The sequence below is a fragment of the Ixodes scapularis genome, unplaced genomic scaffold (genome assembly GCF_016920785.2).
Source record: "Ixodes scapularis isolate PalLabHiFi unplaced genomic scaffold, ASM1692078v2 PGA_scaffold1__304_contigs__length_218370807, whole genome shotgun sequence".
NCBI classification, from domain to species: Eukaryota; Metazoa; Arthropoda; class Arachnida; order Ixodida; family Ixodidae; genus Ixodes; species Ixodes scapularis.
This window is the reverse complement of record NW_024609846.1, coordinates 201969486-201988990: the sequence shown is the minus strand read 5'-3', so window position 1 is coordinate 201988990 and position 19505 is coordinate 201969486. Positions and strand designations below refer to the sequence as shown.

Genomic DNA, 19505 nt, shown 5'->3' with positions numbered 1-19505 from the left:
TGCTAGGCAACCATTTTTTGTTTACAAATATGGATGGCGAGCCTCGCGGAATTTCGCTGCAGTGCAAACAGTGCAGTTGTTTATCGACTTTACAAAGCATTTCAAACTAAATTTCTTTACTCCTAGATCACGTTGTAAATGTTGGTGCAAGGCGCAACATGAACTATAACCGGCAACGAGAACGCTTACGGCAAGCGATCGGGAGACAACTCGAGGTAGAAATCGAGCGTTCCATTGGCGAGTGCGAGCGCAGAGATGTGGACGACATAGCAGCCAAGATATGTCGCTCCGCGAAATGGAGAAAGTTTCAAAAGTCCTACCTGCTCAACCTGGATCCGAATGGCAACCAAGACCCCTCGCCTGCTTTTCTGTACCGTGGCCGCGACGTCAGCGCACGTCCCAGGAAAGGAAGTACCTCTTCGTTCGCGAGCATCGTCACCGAGAGCTCCTTCGGCAGGGACGATATCAACCTGACGCCGGAAAGGATTCACGAAGTGTGCAGTCTCATCCGCTCGTCCACGCCGTCGTCCAAACTCCACGCCATCGACATCCTCAACAGCCTGTCCTGCTTCGAGGATGTGGTCACTAGCGAGGAATGGCCTGTGCTCGAAGAGCGGATACGATCCCTGTTCTCGCACCCTTCGGAGGTCGTCAAACGAGAGACACTACGACTGTTCTGGACTATGCTTTCGTCCGGAGGAATCGTCTTCGAGAAGTCCTACACCAGCCTCCTCCTGGCGGCAAGGGATCAGGTTTGCAGCAAGATCAATAGGTCGTCTCTACGCAGATCACCAAGCTCGGCCACCGTAAATATCGTGGACATACTGAACACATACCACAGGAACCTTCCCCGCCACTGGTTGAGGTTCCACAGGAAGGCGCTCAAACACGTCGTCGAAGAAACGCTGGCGTTTATGGACGACGGCATCTACGATAACTTTTCGTGCATCTGGAAGGCCCTGTCAGCGTCCGATTGTCACGCTGTCTGGCTCGGGAACTGGACGTTCGGTGCCGAGAGCCGAGCCGTCGTATTCGGAAGTATGGCGGGCCACACCAACATCCTCCTGTACAGTGTCCAACTGGTGACAAACTTCAGAAAGTTCCCGGACCTCTGCAAACGGTACGCAAGCAGCCACGTCTATGCAGCCTGTATCCTGCTGAGGACGGTACGGTACGAGATGGGGCGTGCGCTCGTGGCTTCTTTGGGTTCGAGTGCAATGTCCGACAAAGCGTGGTTCGATGTCCTGACGCAGGTGATTCTTTTTTCGAAAGTCCTCTGGGCTTCCAAGTATGAGAAATTTATGGAGTTTCTTCCAGTGCTGGCTGAAATCGTGGGAGTAGTCTGCAGTGCCGAAGAAAATCCCATGTGCCCACAGCGTGCCGACAGCCTCATCGGCAGCTTTGTAGAAACGAGCAGAAATCTGTCAGATGAGCGTTGTCCCACACACATTTTATCCAAATGCCTTAAATCCATGTGTTCAACACCCGTCGGCCTATCCTTGATCATGAAGAGTTCGTACAGGGCTTGCAGGGTCTGTCAAGTAGTGCTTTCCATTACAAAACGCGCTATTGAGCGAACCAAAGATGACAAACTGTGTAAGACATGCGTGTCCAGCCTTCTTGAAGTGTGTGCGCATATTGCTGAAAACCCAGATTACCTTCTTTTAGAGGGTTGTGCAGCTACTGTAAGAATATTGTCATCCATTTCGCAGCTTGCAGCATCTCAAGAAGAGACCTTGGAAAGGAGCTTGGCAAAATTTGTGGCATCCTTATTCTCGACTAGTCTTGGAACAGCACTCTTGTGTGTTGGTACTCTTTCCCACTCGTGTGAAAGAACACTCATTAAGCTAGCTGATATTTACAATAAGGTAAAATACTGCTCCGTGTACATGTCACCACTATATTCCCAAGAAAATATAGTGCTCGAGTTGCACGACTACTTCTGGACCTCCGAATCTGAGCCCGTTCTTAGATTCGAGCTTGAAAGTGCGCAAGAGAAGCTCTTGTGTCTGATGTCATCATTTCGACAGTGTAGGGCTCTACTTGCACGGAAGGCTGACAGTCTAGATAGGGTCTTGTGGAATGAAATTGTGTTTCTACCCATGAACTATGTTCCAACTGAAGACAACTTAGTACTAAGCCTCAGCGTATTGAAGGGACTGCTCTGTTGCTTAAAAACGTACACGTTTCTCAATGCAAGGTACTTTGTAGAGAAAAGACTACAGGAGCTCCTAGTTGAGTTTCTGAATGATGATGGAAAACTAATGCTGAATGAAGTGTCTGTTGTTGTGATGGAGATCCAGAAACGCATTGCTCTTTATGGACAACTACTCACTCAGAGGGGTCATACAAAGCTTAAAAATGCTGTACATGTTTCTAGTAAGCTGTTTACAATCACCCTTAAACATGCCCACCAAAGAAAGAAGGAATTGGATACTTTTTTAGTAACAAGTCCAATGCACTCGGCAGCATTTGTAGATTTCATAGACTTTGAAGATGGTCAGACCTGTCCAATGACCCTGCTGGCAAAGCCGATGACAGATGAACAGAACTGTGGTATTCAGTTGACCATTGCCTGTGGCTTGCGTCTTGGCCTGCTATCTTTGGAAGAGCGTGCGCACGCTCAAAAACTTGAGAATCTTGTGAGGAACAGTCGCAACTTCTATGGTGCTTCTTGCTCAAAAGACAGCTATGACTTTTTATTGGCAACAATATTTTTGCTTTTGCAAGGAAATGAATGCAAGTCATTCCAACTGCACAAATTTCTCTGTGACCGCGACTGTTACTTTCTGTATTTCCACGATATGTATGGCATTTGTGATACTCTGGTGTGTGCTGCTTTCTGCCAACTGTTTGAAGTGGTTTTGCGAGAACACCTGCCAAGATTGTACCATGCCTTTCAGATGTCTCAATGTGCACCTAGCAGCATTTTCAAGCATTGGGTGGGGCAGTTCTTCTGGAACTACCTAGACTTTGACCAGATATCGGCAGTACTTCTCATGGTTGTGGTTCATGGGGGTGAACACCTACTGTATGTATGTGTTTGCATCTTGAGACATGTGGAGGAGAGTCTTTTGAAGGGCTTCAATGAGGGCTGTTTTGTTCTCACACTTAGGGAGATACAAGCTGAAGGCTTCAGGTTGTCATCATGGGTGGACTTTATTCATGCATTGTCTCTGCAGTACCATGATCTGGTACAAAAGACTCTGTCCATGTACAAACATTAGTGAGATACGAGACTTGAGCTTTCAAAGAAAGATCCCAAGCAGCACAGAGTTGGCCAGTCATCGGCCAATGGCTGGCAATGGTCCTTAGCCAACTGGCCAGACAACGGCCAGAGACTGGCCGGTGCCTGTCCCTTATCTGGCCATTGGCCAATGGCCATCAGCCATCGGCCAAGCATACGTCAATGAATGGCCACGCTCTGGCCACTGGCCAAAAGACTATCGCCAGACATTGGCCATTGCTTGGCCAAAATCCGTGCTGCTTGGGATGTCTCTATGATAATACAAATGAGTCTATTTCAATTTCTATTGATACCCTGACATATGGAGCATGTGAAATGCCAAGTGCATCAAGCACAGATTGCTGGAAACTATGCTTAAGTGTAGTTTGACAGCACAATATGCCACTTTCTATAGTGCCTCTACTATGTTTCCATGCTCGAAGCTCACACTACTCCAGATTGTTGTTGAAAGTAGGACCTTACTCAGGATATAGGAGACCAAAAGAGCTTTCTCGCATTCTAAAGCTTCTGAGTGGGCATAGAAGGTGCTATGTTGTGTAAGTCACCAATTATTTGGATTGCAACTTCTACAAGATTTTAACTTACATTGCTGGGAGTATGGCAACTTAGGCACAATGCACTTCTAGCATTTCATGTTGTGTAATTTTGCCAGTAAGGTGGTCTGTGCCTAATTCATAATGCCTACTCAGGTGTATCTACATAGCTGTGTTAAGAATATTTTATTGACAGAAAAATCACTTCGGCAAGTATACTTACAAATAGGCAAAAAATATGTCTTCTATATACCATTAGAAACACTGCCTTGGCTGTTCTTGCCCAGTTCTGGAAATAAAAGAGTACTATATGTTGTTATTACTGAAAACACAATGCCCAGAAACTCAAGCTCACAGTTGTCTATTGTTGACAGTTGTATGAACAGTACATCACCTTCTTCATCGGTACATAGTGGCCCAGACCATCCCACCGGGCAGATGCATTGACCGTTTGTTGAGCTGCATTTTGAGCCTTGAGGGCACTTGCAAAATAGGCTACATCCTGGGCCGTAAAACCTCTCTGAACAACCTGAAATTCAAATACATCTGGTTTAGTAAACAGGGCGATGTTAAAAAGTGACTTTCTGTGTGCTAATTTAGAATTGAGACACACAGTCACTTTAAAATGCAGTTAATAATAGTTTGTTCCCCAGAAAATATATGATAACTTCTATGAACATGCCACTTTTTTAAAATTATGTTCATCATTACTTGCCACCTTTTTCCACTTTAGCAGAGCTAACTGGGGGGATTGGTGGCCGTGTGGGCTAGTGGCAGTCTTGGGCAGTAACTAGTTACTAGTAACAGTAACATTACGGGGGAGAGTGACCCATAAAGCTAACTAACGGGGTAGAGTACCGAAAAAGGTCTATAAGACCTTTTTCGTGTACTCCTGTCCCAAGCCACCTAATAGGCGTATCCGGTATGGGCTGCAAAAAAAAATAATGAAACAGTTCAACCTGTAAATAATAAAACAGAAAAAAAAAAATAGAGGGAAAGCAAAACGAGAATGTGCGTGATGGTTACGCTTATCTCCTAAATGTCTTCCAATGGCGTGGCGACGGCAGAACAGTGTTTTCGCCCATACTGGAAGTGACGTCAATTCAAGATGGCGGCGCCCTTGGGGAAAGGTTCTCACCAGTTGGGCACAGTACTGCGGAAGCTGCAGGCGAGAAAGAGGAAAGCATCAGGCTAATCTGAGGGGGAGAGCACAGCGATGTGGGGTTCACAGGAGAAGGTCTGGGCAAGAGGGAATTTCCTTCTTCCCCTCTTTTTCAATTGTTCGGGTTACGCCCTTGTCCCTACTAGCCCCCGCTGCCATTTTGAAGGATACCACGTCGCTCGTGCCAGCCTGCAAACGTTTCAGTGTGGCGATACTAGTCGCAATGCGTTCGCGTTTTGTTGTGTAAAGTAAGGTGGAGAGGTGTTTGGTTGCCCGAAACAGTGAAGAAACTGTTTTGGCCTTGTTCTGCCGTGATGTCCAGATTAAAAGTCAGCCACGATGGGGGTGGCAACTGCCCGTTCGACGTGGCCAGGATTGTTTGACCGAAGGCGAGCGAGCCTGATACACGACGGATAGATTATTGTTATTCATGAAAACTTGTGCGGCTATCGGTTTTTGAATACGGCTTTATTTGCGTGGGAAATTGTGTTCGTATGCGCGGAAAATAGGTAAAACTATACGGCCTCGCGTGCTTGCATGGCAGGTTTAAACAGCTGATTACTTACAGCTTTCAGACTGCTAGTACAAATCAAAGTAGCAATATCACAATATTTTCGTAGTTAAAGGGCCACTGAAAAAGAAAAACAAACTTTTTAAGAAAACCTAATTGGGACACGCAAACACAAAAACAAATTTACGCGAAAATAATTTTTAAGAGAAATATTAACCGCGAGAGATTTAAAATTCTGCGCTCAAAGTCCATGACGTCGCAGAATGGTCATTCGCTCTTTCCACCTCAATGTGAAGGCGAAGCCGATCCCCCTCTCCTTCACGTGCCCGAAATGCCGAGAGAGAAAACAATGGCAAACTAGGTGACTACCGACTAAATCGCATCTCGCACCGTCAATATTGCCGTAAACAATTTTTTTCTTCACGGAAAATTAATTTTTTGACATGTTAAATGTTAAAAAAAAGCTTTTTCTTTTTCAGGTTTTTTTTAATTGTGTGCCATTTGTTTTCCAAGGATTGGTCATTTTAGCAACTACGTTCGACAAGGCGCGAGAAAATTATTCGGCCGTAAATATGACTTATTGAACAATACATTAAAATTAATTTCGTGCACAGATTTGAAGGTGGGTACTTGTGTGTTAGCAAATGTAAGAATCTGGCAGAACTTAAAAACAACTGAATGATAATTGCGATACAATCAAATTTGGCTTTCACATAAGCAGTCTGCACAGATGATCTGCTAGCGCTATCCAAGCAAACGGAAAGGGACTTTGCTTTCGCAAAACTGCTTGTAGACATGAAGCGGTTTACGAGCTGTCTTCAACCTGCTAGCGAGTTGGGCAGTCAGAAGACTTGCGAGCACTGCGACTAGCAATCGATGGACCCGTATTCACCGGATCGCCGACAACTGTGCACTTCGTGTCACATAAGCTCGCGACTGATCGGGAAATAGATTCTAGAATAACAGGATGATGTAACTGCAAGTATATTTACGTCCATAGCAACGAGCGCTCATTTATCTTTCACAAGGTTGCTACGAATGCATCACAAAAAACACATAAAGACCGTTCAAGGAACTAATCCACTCTCACCTATCATAAATTCTTCGTACCACTCTGTCTCTTGTCCTTACTCAGAATAGAAAAAAAAAACTAATTTCTCAGCGCGGGAAAAAGAAGTGGTTGTTGTATTTCCCTCACGGCCTCTTCACCACACCACAAAAGTCGTATCATCATACTCGTACTGGGGTGACGTAAACCAACGCGTAAACAAACTGGGAGCACCGTTGAAGATGGCGTCTACCGCCCAGTGTAGCCAACCCAAGGAGGTTAGAAGTACTAGGAGGGCACGTTGCAATACTGGTGAAGCCTAGTCATAAAAAGTTTAAACAATGCTGTGGCATCAGATCAAAAGCTAGACTGTGGTGTATTCTAGTACCCCATGGCTAGACGAAGGCTAGCTACGGTCACGTGATCTGGTCACGTTACCCTGGTAAGCGAGGAGAGTAAGGAGGAAAATGAGAAAGAGGCGAGGCATCAAGGGAGCATGGCTTCTGGAGGCTATGCGGCAGGCGTCATGCCCTCTCCTACCCATATATCCTCCCTGACCCAACCAGGATGGATGCTAACGGCTGTACCCTTTATATCGGGGGTAGCTTGAGCCACCTAGCCTTGAAATTAAGAACTAAAAGTATGATTTCTTTCCTTCGCCAATTTGCTTACCATCTGCAATTCTGTAACTATCACCAGGATGACCTTTGGGGAACTGGGCAAAAAAACTGAAAACTTCACCCCCACCCCCTCCCCCTCCTTTTCCCCCCGGCGAGGGAGTCGCCAATTTTCCTCTGGTCAAACATAGTCGGCGTTACCGGAAGACAAGTTGAAGACTTAATTTGGGCTGGAGCCACGGGGGAGGGAGTCCCGATTCCCCTCTGCCTGCCTATCCCCAGCTGTGTCAGTTAGTTGTACGTCATTCAATTCCCCCTAGATGATTTCCACCAGTCTTCCAATCTCCTCCTTGTTATTAAAATGCACTTATTGTCCATTCTTCCATTCTCGTCTGCAAACCGCAGCGCTCCGGCTAAATCCGTCGCCACCTACGGGAGGGTGGGAGTTAGGCCTATGCAGCTCAACACCACATGTTGCATTGTCTCGTCTCCCCCTTGGCATACAGCACACCGTGTATTTATGCCCTCATACGTTGTCCTATATGTCAAGCTTTTTGAAATAGCCTATCATAATAATATTATTATTAATCTTTATTTCTGTTGGGTGTCCAAAAGAGCACAGGGCCTGATTAGTGGTCCACTCCTCGTCATCAAGAATAAATGCAGGCAACGAAACAAGCTCTTAACTATGTTCAAATAATTGACCCAAGCCTATGTCGAAAAACAATCAGATCGCTAAAAATGTCTAGAACAGATTGTTCCAGCTTGTTGAATTTGCATTCCTGTTAGCGGTGACGTGTCATTCAAAGCAGAAGGGTAAAAGGGACTCTGAAATCGATTGGACCGCAGAGGAACATGAAAACAGACATTGCTTAGCAAAAGTGGCGAATCAACAGCACCATTCACAACCTTATATCAAAACATAAAATCACGTATTTGTCTTCTATCAAGCAAAGTACACAACCCAAGTTTTTGAAGTAATTGTTCGTGGTTGGTAGTAACATATGCGGAATTCCAATCGTCAAGTATGTATATGAAGCGTTCTTGGACACGCTCAATAGAGCATGATGCAGTAAGATTGATGCAATTCAATACAGAAGAGGCATACTGCAGCATCGTGCGCACTAGAAGGCACCAAAATAAACATACAAGACAAACAGGCGAAGGAAATCTTCTCATGAAACGAGATATCACCCCAAGGTTTCTAAAACAGGCCTTACAGTTAGTTAAAAGATAATTAAAATTGAAGCATCAATAGAAAAGGTTCCAAAGTCACGAATGATGGACACTCGGGTGATAACACTGCCACCTAGTGTGTAAGAGAATATAAGTGAATTGCGCTTTCTAGTAAGAGACATTGTTTTGTTTTTTGTTCATTCAACAAAAAATAATTCATTGAACAGCCCCTTTTAAATTTGTTGTACAATCGGTACACTTCGAAACAGTTTGATCTCATCCACAAACAAGAGCATTTTAGAATTTTTCACACACAGCGAAATGTTATTCGCGAATATCAAAAATAAAGTGGACCCAGGGTAATTCCTTGGGGTACTCCGGAAGGCAATGAAAACTAATGGGACATGGATCCTGACTCACAAACATAGTTTGTACTGCATGAAATATAACTTTTGAACCAATTGCAGTAAGGCAAGCACAAACCATAGCTATCTAGTTTAATCAGAAGTCTATTGTGATTAACCTTGTCGAATGACTTCGCCATATCAAAGTATATTACGTCGACTTGCTCACGGTCCTGAACCAACGGAACGGCATAATCTGAAAAAAGAGAGCATAGACTGGTTTCCACCAACTTGCCCTTCAGGAATCCTGTTGCTCAGGGTTCATTTCATGTCTAAAGTAACTATACAGACGTTTAAGCATCATCATTTAAAAAACCTTGCTAAAAGTGCACAACAATGAAACGGGACGATAACTGTTTACTATTCTAAGATTCCCTGGTTTATAAATCGGTACAACAACAAAGCGTTTCCAGATAGAGGGAAATATTCCTGGATGTAACGATAAATTAAATATACTTTTTTTGGTAACTGGTAATTGTAACGCGTTAGTGTTAAGTGGAAATAAGATGTAACTAACAGGGTTCCCATTTATTGAAAGTAACTAAAAAGTAATGTCGTTACAGGTACGATTTCTGGGTAAAAATATTCCAAGCACGACCACCAAATCGTCTCACAACTTGTAAAAGAAGCTACAATAAAGTGCTAAAAAAAACACTAAAGAAAAGAAAAAAAAAAATTTTTTTTTGTTCTTAGCGTGGTAATTTGACGGAAAAATTTCCCCGTTAAATTTAGTGAAAAAATTTCCCCGCTAAATTGAATTTGTATGCTAAATTTAGCGGAGAAACTGAATTTCCCCTCTAAATTTAGCGGGGAAACTGAATTGGAGGAGAAGGAGAGAAGAGGAGATGGATGAAAAGGAGGAGGACAGGATATGCAGGAGGAGGAGGAGGAGGAGGGGCATACCCTCCACCTCCTCAAGAGCTGCGCTCTAATTTCGCATTACAGAGATTTGTAAACATCTTTCATTTTTTGGTCGCCACCTTTGTCTTGTGGTCCGTCCCTGCCGGGCACTACGACACCGCGCAAGCAATTTGAACACAGTGTCAGAAGTGGGATTAATCCGTAGCCAGTCCGACAGCGGCTAACATATCCGAAGAAAAGAAGGGCATCCACCTCGGGGCCACGGGGCTTTAACCTCCATCGGGGTAGATTGTACACTTCGAATTCGTTCGCCTTCACCAACCCTGGCGAATGGACCACGTGGATCACCTCCTACGAGGACTATGCCTCCGCCATTGGATTCGGTTCTGCCAGCGACGAAACGAGGTACGAACGCTGCTTTACTGTATGGGCCTGCAATCAGGTACCGTCCTCGTTCATCCTGTGAACGAAATCTTCGAAAGTTGACGATTCCACCGCAGGACTCAGCAGCCTGGCGAATCTGTCGACGCGTTTTTCACAGAGCTGCGAACCCTAATCAGACGCTGCAACTACAAGAGCCTTGAAATAGAGGACCGTTTGGTGCCAGACAAGTTCGTCGCCGCCTTACTGGACGATAAGCTGTCAGACCAGGATAGCTAGGTTTGACATTGTACATGTTCCTTTTAAAAGTACACGGAAGTGACGTCTTCGCGTCTGATTGGTTGGAAGCAAAAGTGACGTAATTTCTCTAGAAAAATGTGGGCGGAGTCGGCAAAACTGGGCGGAGTCGGCTACCGGACATGACAACAAACTGACGTTTTGCTTTGTACCGAGTATGTTTCAAAAGGTACTTGCTCGGAACTAGGTGTCATTGGCAGCCATGTTTTCGGCGGCGAGGCGTCGCCGTCTCGTCAATTCGATTTTTTCTGTAACATAGTTTTTTTTTTCGCCGGAAAGGCTGTATCGGGAACACCGCGATGCATTCGAGCTCCCGGAGGAGATCTTTTGGAAGCAATACCGCCTGCCCAAGATCGTGGTGCGGTGGTTGTGCGACGAACTGCGCGAGGAACCGGAGGTGAGGAGAGTGCGTAGCTCCTGGACGGTCATGACTGTGGAGCTTCAAGTGTTGTGTGCACTGCGCTTCTACGGCACGGGGAGCTTCCAAGGCATGGTGGCGAGCAACGAACACGTAGCGCAGGACCAAAAGACAGTCAGCGTTGCGGTCCGCGCCGTGTCCGTCGCTATCGTGCGTCGTCTCGGGGTCCAGCGTGGCTGGATCCACTTCCCCGAGACGCCGAGCGAGAGGTTCGACGCAGAGAAGGGCTTCAGGCTGCTCGGCAGGATACCCGGCGTCATCGGTTGCGTGGACGGGACCATGGCCTCCATCGTCGGCCCGTCCAAGAACGACCCCACCGTCACGAAGGCGGCGTACTGGTGCCGCAAGTACTTCCACGCCCTCAACGTGATGGTGGTAAGTACACTCCTGTTACGTAATCAAAACACGCCCCAAATCTGTAGAAAAAAAAAATATGTATTGCCGATACGGTGTAAATATGCCGTTTTATGACTGCGGGCTGTGGGGTCTCACGACTGCGCGAGCATGTGCTTTACGTAGCATGTAAGCCGCGAGACGCTTCTCCCAAAAATAATACTTGTCTGCTAAAACATGAAAGCTTCCGTCAAAAAAAAAAAAGAAAACACATTATTTTTGTTTTAAGGTAGTTGTACGTACCTTGCATCCAGGTAGGTGTGTTGACATGCATGTGTCAGACAAAATAACTTGAAAGGTTCTGAATTTGCGACTGCTTTGTGAACCATAAGTACAACCTACTACTTGTGGATTCAGGTAATTACATGTCAATATCTCTCTCACTTTCAGGTGTGCGACGCCAACTGCCGGATAATGTGCATCGACCCACGGTATCCCGGGTTGGTGCACGACTCCTTCGTGTGGCAATTTTCCTGGCTCCGAGACCAATTCGAGCAAGGGCAGCTGCCACGCGACGGCTGGTTCCTGCTTGGTGAGCATACTAAATTCATTCCTTACGCACACGGTGGCTCTCACTGCTTGAAAGCCACAGTACCACACATACTGTGCTTGTTGTGAGGCACACAGACACAGTTGCTGGAACTCCTTGAAGTGAGACAACACCCAAAGTTTGGCCATTAATCTCTGTTTATGTCCACATAACTCTTCCACTCTGCAGGCTACGAAAACCACACTACACAAATCTCAAAAGTGATAGACTGCGCAAGGCATGCGACCGCAGTGCGAGTCGCTGTCTGGTTCGGCCCACTCACTGTTATTGTCTGCCTGTATGTACTCTCTTGCTGGTTGGTTTTTGCATGAAGTTGGAGCTCTTTCGCTGATCCCTGGGGCAGGCACGTGGCCAGGATTTTGTTTCGGGGGGGGGGCCCGCCCATGACAAAATGCTGTATGAGGGGGAGGGGGAAGAGGAGGTCCCTGCAAAATGGAAGATTTTGGGGGGGGGGGGGGGGCACAGGCCCCATGGGCCTCCCCCCTGGCTACGTGCCTGCCCTAGGGGCTTGCTTGGTCGCTTTGACGGTCGTCAGTCTGTACGGAATGGGATCAATTCCTCCTTGGCCACTTGGGGCTCGCCGTATCTGCCCTCGGGTCGTCTCTGTCCCACACACTGGATTCATTTCCCTGACCCTTCTTCTTCGGTCTGCCTATATAGCTCCTCCTATTAGACCCTCCATGTCCCAGCAGGACCTGACTCCTTTCCAATCTAGCCACCCCCTCTCTTTTCCCCAACTCCCCCAATGATTAGGGGAGAGGCTCGTCGAACTGGCGCCTTATCCCCCTGCTCGCCAAAGACAAGGCCAGCGTGTTTTGCTCTGCCCGTGCCTAAGGTCACGGCCACACTCCCAAAAGCAACGAAGTTTTTATCTGTCAGATGCAAGGGCCTAATAATGCGCTTGCATACAACACAGCACCCCTAAGGAATCGAGCACTCATCCCATACAACCCACCAGGAAAATATTTGACATTTGAGAAAAGGTACATAGAAGTGACGTAATGGAATGGAGGAACGTATCCTAGCAACACTCACGTGGCGGCTCTGCCCACTTTGACGCCGCTACGTCATGGCAAACTTGACACCGGTCACCCGTTTGAGCGACGTCCGGAGCCAACCGCCGACGAGCAAAGGGAGCTACGCATTCCCCGAGGCGTCCCCGCGTCCCTACGCGCGGGATACGGGGTAGGGTTGGTAGGGTCGGTAGGGTTTCCTACGACGCGGGGAGCAGAACGGCAACCAATCCCGTGCGTCGCTGGCCGCCTCATCTGTTCTAGTACAGGTAAAAGTATTGAAAAACAATCAAAACCTGTTGGCGTTGTTAAAACAAACAGTTTTGTTTTTGTCCTTTTTCAATACATTTAAGAATTAATTGGAGAGAAAGTTGTTCCAATATTATGCGGGATGTGCGCTACGCGCCTTCTTCAAACCAAAATGTCGGACCACGAGGAGCCGGGGGTGCCGGGGGCAGCGGAGGGGTCGGCGGGACCAACGAGGAGCGCGCGAGTGACGGCTGCTCAGAAGGAGGAGCAACTCTCCTTCATGTGTGAGCACCCGTCGCTCGCGCGCAATGCCACTGGCCCCTCCGCCGCCCTGACGCGGGACGATAAGCGGCGTCTGTGGGAGCAGCTCGCTCTGCGCCTGAACGCGCTGGGGCCAGGGTTGCCAGGTAGGTTTAGCTCAAACCGCCAAAATGCCAAACGGTGTAGCCCAAAAGTAGCCAAATGCAAAAAATTTGTATAGCCAAAAAGTAGCCAAAATCCAGCTGAGTGTCAGGGTCCAGAAAATTCAAAATTATGCTCTCGCAAGTAGGAACTGGAGCCGGAACTGCATCTGCATATATTGTGTAGAAGAAGCTTCCAAGAACAGCAACATCTTGAAATGTATATGAAACATTTTATTGGAAAAACACACACAAAAAAGTATCGGCATTTTTAAGTATTGACAAGTTTGTACAGTCACATAGAGTTAACAATCGCTCGTGCAGGGCTGGCTGACCTCATACATCAGTTACGAGTTGAAGCGCACAAAAAATTCTGTGGGCTTGAAGTCCTTGCAGCACTCTTTCTTCCCAAAGAATGCGAACTTCACAAACAGGATGCTTTCCAGGGTCGAATGGGACAATCTGTTTCTGAGGTCCGACTTCGTGAGGGACACCTAACTAAGCACCCTCTCAACGGCGGCATTTGACATGGGTAGTGTCAAAAGCGCGGTGCCAAGCGCAGGGAGCAACGGGAACATGGCTGCCCCGGAGCTGTTTCTTGCCTCCCTTACATTTTTCCCAAATAGCTCTAAACAATCATCAGACGGATCTCTGATATTCGTCTGGAGAAGCCTGTACTCGGACTCCATGGCCGAGATCACCGAAGTCTGTATAAAAGGCGAAAACGCTTTGTAAAAACTGTCAAAAGAAAACTGTGTGATGCTGCCATGCTTGAGAAACAACAAATCGTTGAGAAGCTGCATGTTCGCAGGGAGGCGTTTCATCACACTTGATACACGCAATCACAAACCTCCGACATACTTCCAAGAGCGCAATTCTGTCCTTCTCGCAAAGCGAGGACTGTTCAAGAGTATTCAGAAAAACACTTCCGAAGCCACATGCACGTACATGAAGCACATTCGTTTCCCAGTCCGCGCATTCGGGTGATGCGTAATTCGGCATGATTACTCGTTTCATCAATATCGAAGAGTTGCCCTTGCACGGCTTTGACCTAGATGTAGCCTCCCAATCCACCTCTTTCCTAGGAAATGGTAGGGTGATGAAAAGAAAGGTCAGGGAGGAGGATGCAGGGGCAAGGTCCTTTTTTGTGTGAACTTGGAGGCATAAGATAAGCCACAATGAATACAGAAGCGATGCCATTAGAACTGAATCTAGGTCAAAGCCGTGGTCCTGACGTCATGCCTACGCATCTTCACAGAAAACCTTGAAAGCAGGAATCCGTAAAAAATGGACTGTTGATTTGTGTCCATCCTAAAGTGTCTTTTATCTCTCTACCCTAAAGCAAGCACAAGAAAAATAAATAATAGAGACCTCTGTGTCTTCGTGTCCCCTTATATTGCCCGCAGTCTCAATGTTTGTCATGTTGAATTATTTTTCTCCGTCATGATTTGAAATAGCCCAAAAATAGCCACATAGCCAACCGCCACATTTTGATGCCAAATAAAAAAAGAAGTAGCCCAATTTGGCTATTAATAGCCCAATCTGGTAACCCTGGCTGGGGCCTCCAACCAAGAGCTACAAGCAGTGGAAGGAGCATTGGTCCCGGCGCGTGATGAAGGCGCGGAAGCGAGCTGCACAGCTCAACGAGGCCACAAGGTGATCTTTGTAGTCTGCTGGTAGTGGAATGAAATTTATTCAGTCGTTTTCGTTGTCAACAGAAGGACCGGGGGCGGGAGCTCAACCGTGCGCCCACTAGCGTCGTCCCTGGCCAAGATCCTGACGCTGGTGGGCACAGATGCGGAGCTCGGGGCCCCTGGGGTGCGGGTCCCCGGTGAACCGGGCGACCAGCAGGTACGTACTTCAATAATTACCATCATGTTCACAAAGAGTGCAGCGCAGCGGGCACCAATGCGCTGCACCGCGGAATATCAATGATGATGCATTTAAGAAACGCGTTGACCTTTTGCAAATATTAGGAGCTCTAGCGGAAGACATTGCATCTGTCCATGTAGTGGCGAAATCTAATGTTTGACTCTCAAACAGGGACATGCATCATTTTGGCCACCTTGCTCCTGGCTGTTGCAATAAATCCCTGTGGTGTCTTGCTTGTAATTTTTGGGAAGATGATGTGCTAGCACTAGACATATATCCTGGTACTCAATGGAAACGTTGTCAAAAAAAGAGTGAGAATGCCTCCGAGGTGGCATTCTCAAAATGTTCTCCCCCGAGTAGAATGCATGCTCGTCAAAATGTTTGGTCAACTCATGGGAGGCACAGACAAGCACAGACGAGTTATAAATTCCTCTTCCAGGAGAGGCCAAGCAGCAGCAGGCACCAGATGGCAGCCGAGCCAGTGCCCTCCACCTCACGAGGTAAGCTCTCTTGCTAGGGCATCTAGGACCTATCATCAGGGGTGCAGGTATGAGCACTATCATCACCAATACTCGGTTTCCTGGCAGACGCAACGACAGGCCAGGGGCCGTGGGTGCGGCCCACCATGCCTCGCGCCTCCCCCTGGCAGTCTAGGGAGGAGCGGCACGATGCGGCTGCCATCCAGGCCGTGGAGCAGCAGAACGAGGACCAGGCTGCAGAGGAGAGGGAGTTCCGAGGCCGGGTACAGGCTCAAACTTAACCTTACATGCACTTACAACTAACAAGGTTCAGACCAAGGTGCTGCCACGAGGCCACAGAAAGCAGTGCATGTCCACAATGGTGCAGAATGAAACAGTTGTGGCATGAGCAAGGTCTTGGCAGACTGTGGGTGTATGGAAATATGCTGCCCAATGTTAATGAAACTCCTTTGCCATTTCAGCTCCTGGGGGTCCTGGAACGGATCTCTGGAAGCCTTGACAGGACGGCCTCGGGACTCGAGAACACCCACAGCACCCTGGTCCAACGGCTCCTCCTGCTGGCCAGCAGGGCACTGGAGCAGCCCACAGCCCCGGCCCACCCCGCAGCCCCAGCCCACCCCGCAGCCCCGGTCCACCCCGCAGCTCTGGCCATAGCCCCGGCCCACCCCGCTGCTCCGGCCGCAGCCCTGGCCACAGCTCCAGTCACAACCCCCGCCCCTCCTGAAACTGAACCTTAAATTTATTTATTTATTTTATTTATTACACATGCCAAGCCGGCCGTTTAATTTTGCAACCTGAGATTGGCGCAATCGTCAGATTACAGCAATTGCCAAGAGCAGGGTTAGTCCTTTTTCCTTGGCTATGACCCGTGAAGCAAGTAGAAAATATTGGCTGGGCAACAGACGGATTTATGCCCAAGCAAGCCATGTCTCGTGTCCACAACAACAATGTCCACGACAACAATATTCCTGGTTCAATCCGCAACCAAGAAAGCAATCTCTGCAAAAGCAAGCATTTATTTCTAGAGGTAGTCTAAATTAATTCGCAGTTCTTTGCAGGGGCAATCCAGATGACCTGTTGGTCTGGCAATTAAACCTGCGAACCTTTTCTGTCACTGTCTACTGCGTCTCGTGCCTTCTGCTCATAAAATAAAAAAAGGCTGTATCGATATCATTGCGATGCACTCGACACGTATCCGGAGGCAGCACGCTGGCTGTGCGACGAACTTCACAAGGTGCAGCAGCTGAAGAGAGTATGTAGCTTGTGGATGGCCATGACTGGAGCAGGAAGCGAAGTGTGCACTTTACGGCTTCCACGGGGAGGGCTTCTCTGAGGGCAAGGATGTGACGGGGTCCTTGGTGGTCAGGACCTCAGTCGTGGTGGCGAAAGGTTCCCCGTCGCTGGCGGCGTTCATGCTGGGCACCACCGTGGCGAGGGCACTGAGGGGCTTCCCGACGGTGTCCCTGGCGGTTGGGACTACCGTCGTGGCGGCCGACTCCTTGCGTGTGGCGCTCCGCACGGGCACGTCTGCGGGCGACAAGGCGCTGCCTCAGAGCCTTTCCCCTGTCCGAGAGGCCGACCGGAAGGTCGACCAGAGGGCCGGCAGGAGCCAGCCTCTCGGGAGCCGACGCTGACCCCTCCGAGCTCTAACTCTGACACTTCAGGGTCAGAGTCTGACTCCGGTTCTGGCTCGCTCGATGCAAGGCAGATGTTGTGGAGCACTGCACATGCCAAAATAATGGCAGTGGATGTTGAAGGGTGGTAATACAGAGCGCGGTGCCTTTGCAGACACCAGAATCTGTTTTTCAACAGCCCGATGCAGCGCTCCACAACAGACCTGACCGAGGAATGCGCCTTATTAAACCGGCCGCAAGCGGTGGAGGTCGCGTGGTTCCCGGGGACAGGGGTGATGAGCCAAGGCTCCAAGGGGTAGCCGCTGTCACCTGCACATGTAGAGGATGGAACATATTAGATTCTTTTCTTTTTAAAATGAAAGGCAAGAAAACGGCAAAAACAGGTGTGTGCAACTATGTCAATTATAATGTGTGACTTAAAAGTTTGTTAATATTTTTGCACTACAGTATCAGTTTACATTATGATTAATTAGCACCAGCTTGCCTGCACCCTCCCTGTTATTTCATGTAACTGTGTTTTCCCGGTGGGTTGTATGGGATGAGTGCTCGATTCCGTGTTGTATGCAAGCGCATTATTAGGCCCTTGCATCTGACAGATAAAAACTTTGTTGCTTTTGGGAGTGTGGCCGTGACCTTAAGCACGGGCAGAGCAGAACACACTGGCCTTGTCTTTGGCGAGCAAGGGGATAAGGTGCCAGTTCGACGAGCCTCTCCCCTAATCCTCGGGGGAGTTGGGGAAAAGAGAGGGGGTGGCTAGATTGGAAAGGAGTCAGGTCCTGCTGGGACACGGAGGGTCTAAGGCTCAGGGAAAAGAATCCAGTGTGTGGGACAGAGACGGCGAGCCCCAAGTGGCCAAGGAGGAATTGATCCCATTCTGTACAGACTGACGACCGTCAAAGCGACCAGGCGCCCACAGGGATCAGCGAAAGAGCTCCAACTTAATGCAAAAACCAACCAGCAAGAGAGTACAGGCAGACAGTAACAGTGAGTGGGCCGAACCAGACAGCGACTCGCACTGCAGTCGCATGCCTTGTGTAGTGTGGTTTTCGTAGCCTGCAGAGTGTAAGAGTTGTGTGGACATAAACAGAGATTAATGGCCAAACTTTGGGTGTTGTCTCACTTCAAGGAGTTCCAGCAACTGTGTCTGTGTGCCTCACAACACGCACAGTATGTGTGGTACTGTGGCTTTCAAGCAGTGGGAGCCACCGTGTGCGTAAGGAATGAATTTAGTATGCTCACCAAGCAGGAACCGGCCGTCGCGTGGCAGCTGCCCTTACTCGAGTTGGTTTCGGAGCCAGGAAAATTGCCACACGAAGGAGTCGTGCACCGACCCAGGGTACCGTGGGTCGATGCACATTATCCGGCAGTCGGCGTCACACACCTGAAAGTGAGAGAGATATTGACATGTAATTACCTGAATCCACAAGTACACAAGTAGTAGGTTGTACTTATGGTTCACAAAGCAGTCACAAATTCAGAACCTTTCAAGTTTTTCCATCGTAAACCGGAGACACGGAAAAATAAAAAAAAAAAAAACAAGTTTTTTTTTTTCCGTGTCTCCGGTTTACGATGGAAGTTCTTCACCAGCTCGCCTGTGCTTTTACCCTTTCTTCCTTTCAAGTTATTTTGTCCGACACATGCATGTCAACACACCTTCCTGGATGCAAGGTACGTACAACTACCTTGAAACAGAAATGTTTGTTTGTTTTTTTGACGGAAGCTTGCACGTTTTAGCAGACAAATATTATTTTTGGGAGAAGCGTCTCGCGGCTCACATGCTACGTAAAGCACATGCTCGCGCAGTCGTGAGACCCCACAGCCCGCAGTCATAAAACGGCATATTTACACCGTATCGGCAATACATATTTTTTTTTTTCTACAGATTTGGGGCGTGTTTTGATTACGTAACAGGAGTGTACTTACCACCATCACGTTGAGGGCGTGGAAGTACTTGCGGCACCAGTACGCCGCCTTCGTGACGGTGGGGTCGTTCTTGGACGGACAAACGATGGAGACCATGGTCCCGTCCACGCAACCGATGACGCCGGGTATCCTGCCGAGCAGCCTGAGGCCCTTCTCCACGTCGAACCTCTCGCTCGGCGTCTCGGGGAAGTGGATCCAGCCACGCTGGACCCCGAGACGACGCACGATAGCGACGGACACGGCGCGGACCGCAACGCTGACTGTCTTTTGGTCCCGCGCTACGTGTTCGTCGCTCGCCACCATGCCTTGGAAGCTCCCCGTGGCGTAGAGGCGCAG

The 19505-nt window shown here is 48.3% G+C and overlaps 3 protein-coding genes across 3 annotated transcripts in view; 2 read left to right on the top strand and 1 right to left on the bottom strand.

The window, feature by feature from the left end:
• Positions 1 to 19: 19 nt before the first annotated feature.
• Positions 20 to 3315, top strand: LOC8051183. Its single transcript, XM_029986866.4, has one exon. It carries the CDS (start codon positions 159 to 161, stop codon positions 3225 to 3227), a length of 3069 nt encoding a protein of 1022 aa, XP_029842726.3. The 5' UTR covers positions 20 to 158; the 3' UTR covers positions 3228 to 3315.
• A 469-nt stretch (positions 3316 to 3784) lies between these two features.
• Positions 3785 to 19505, bottom strand: part of LOC121048543 (multiple epidermal growth factor-like domains protein 6) — a 241208-nt gene continuing 225487 nt past the window's right edge. Inside the window, exons 23-24 of the mRNA XM_040504993.2 lie at positions 4175 to 4309; positions 3785 to 4069 (exon numbers count right to left, since the gene is read on the bottom strand). Coding sequence (XP_040360927.2) covers positions 4026 to 4069; positions 4175 to 4309 — 179 coding nt within the window. The 3' untranslated portion in view covers positions 3785 to 4025. The remainder of the gene's footprint in view (positions 4070 to 4174; positions 4310 to 19505) is intronic.
• On the top strand, positions 15599 to 16502 carry LOC121048544 (protein MLP1 homolog). Its single transcript, XM_040504995.2, has 3 exons — positions 15599 to 15633; positions 15721 to 15875; positions 16074 to 16502. Exons 1-3 carry the CDS (start codon positions 15600 to 15602, stop codon positions 16347 to 16349), a joined length of 465 nt encoding a protein of 154 aa, XP_040360929.2. The 5' UTR covers position 15599; the 3' UTR covers positions 16350 to 16502.

What these genes read in the sequence shown, in the direction of transcription:
- LOC8051183 (XM_029986866.4), top strand. Translation starts at nt 159, where the DNA reads ATGAACTATAACCGGCAACGAGAACGCTTACGGCAAGCGATCGGGAGA.
- LOC121048544 (XM_040504995.2), top strand. Translation starts at nt 15,600, where the DNA reads ATGGCAGCCGAGCCAGTGCCCTCCACCTCACGAG. An exon ending in AGTGCCCTCCACCTCACGAG is followed by an intron (nt 15,634 to 15,720) that starts GTAAGCTCTCTT and finishes GTTTCCTGGCAG; the next exon opens with ACGCAACGACAGGCCAGGGG. An exon ending in AGAGGGAGTTCCGAGGCCGG is followed by an intron (nt 15,876 to 16,073) that starts GTACAGGCTCAA and finishes TTGCCATTTCAG; the next exon opens with CTCCTGGGGGTCCTGGAACG.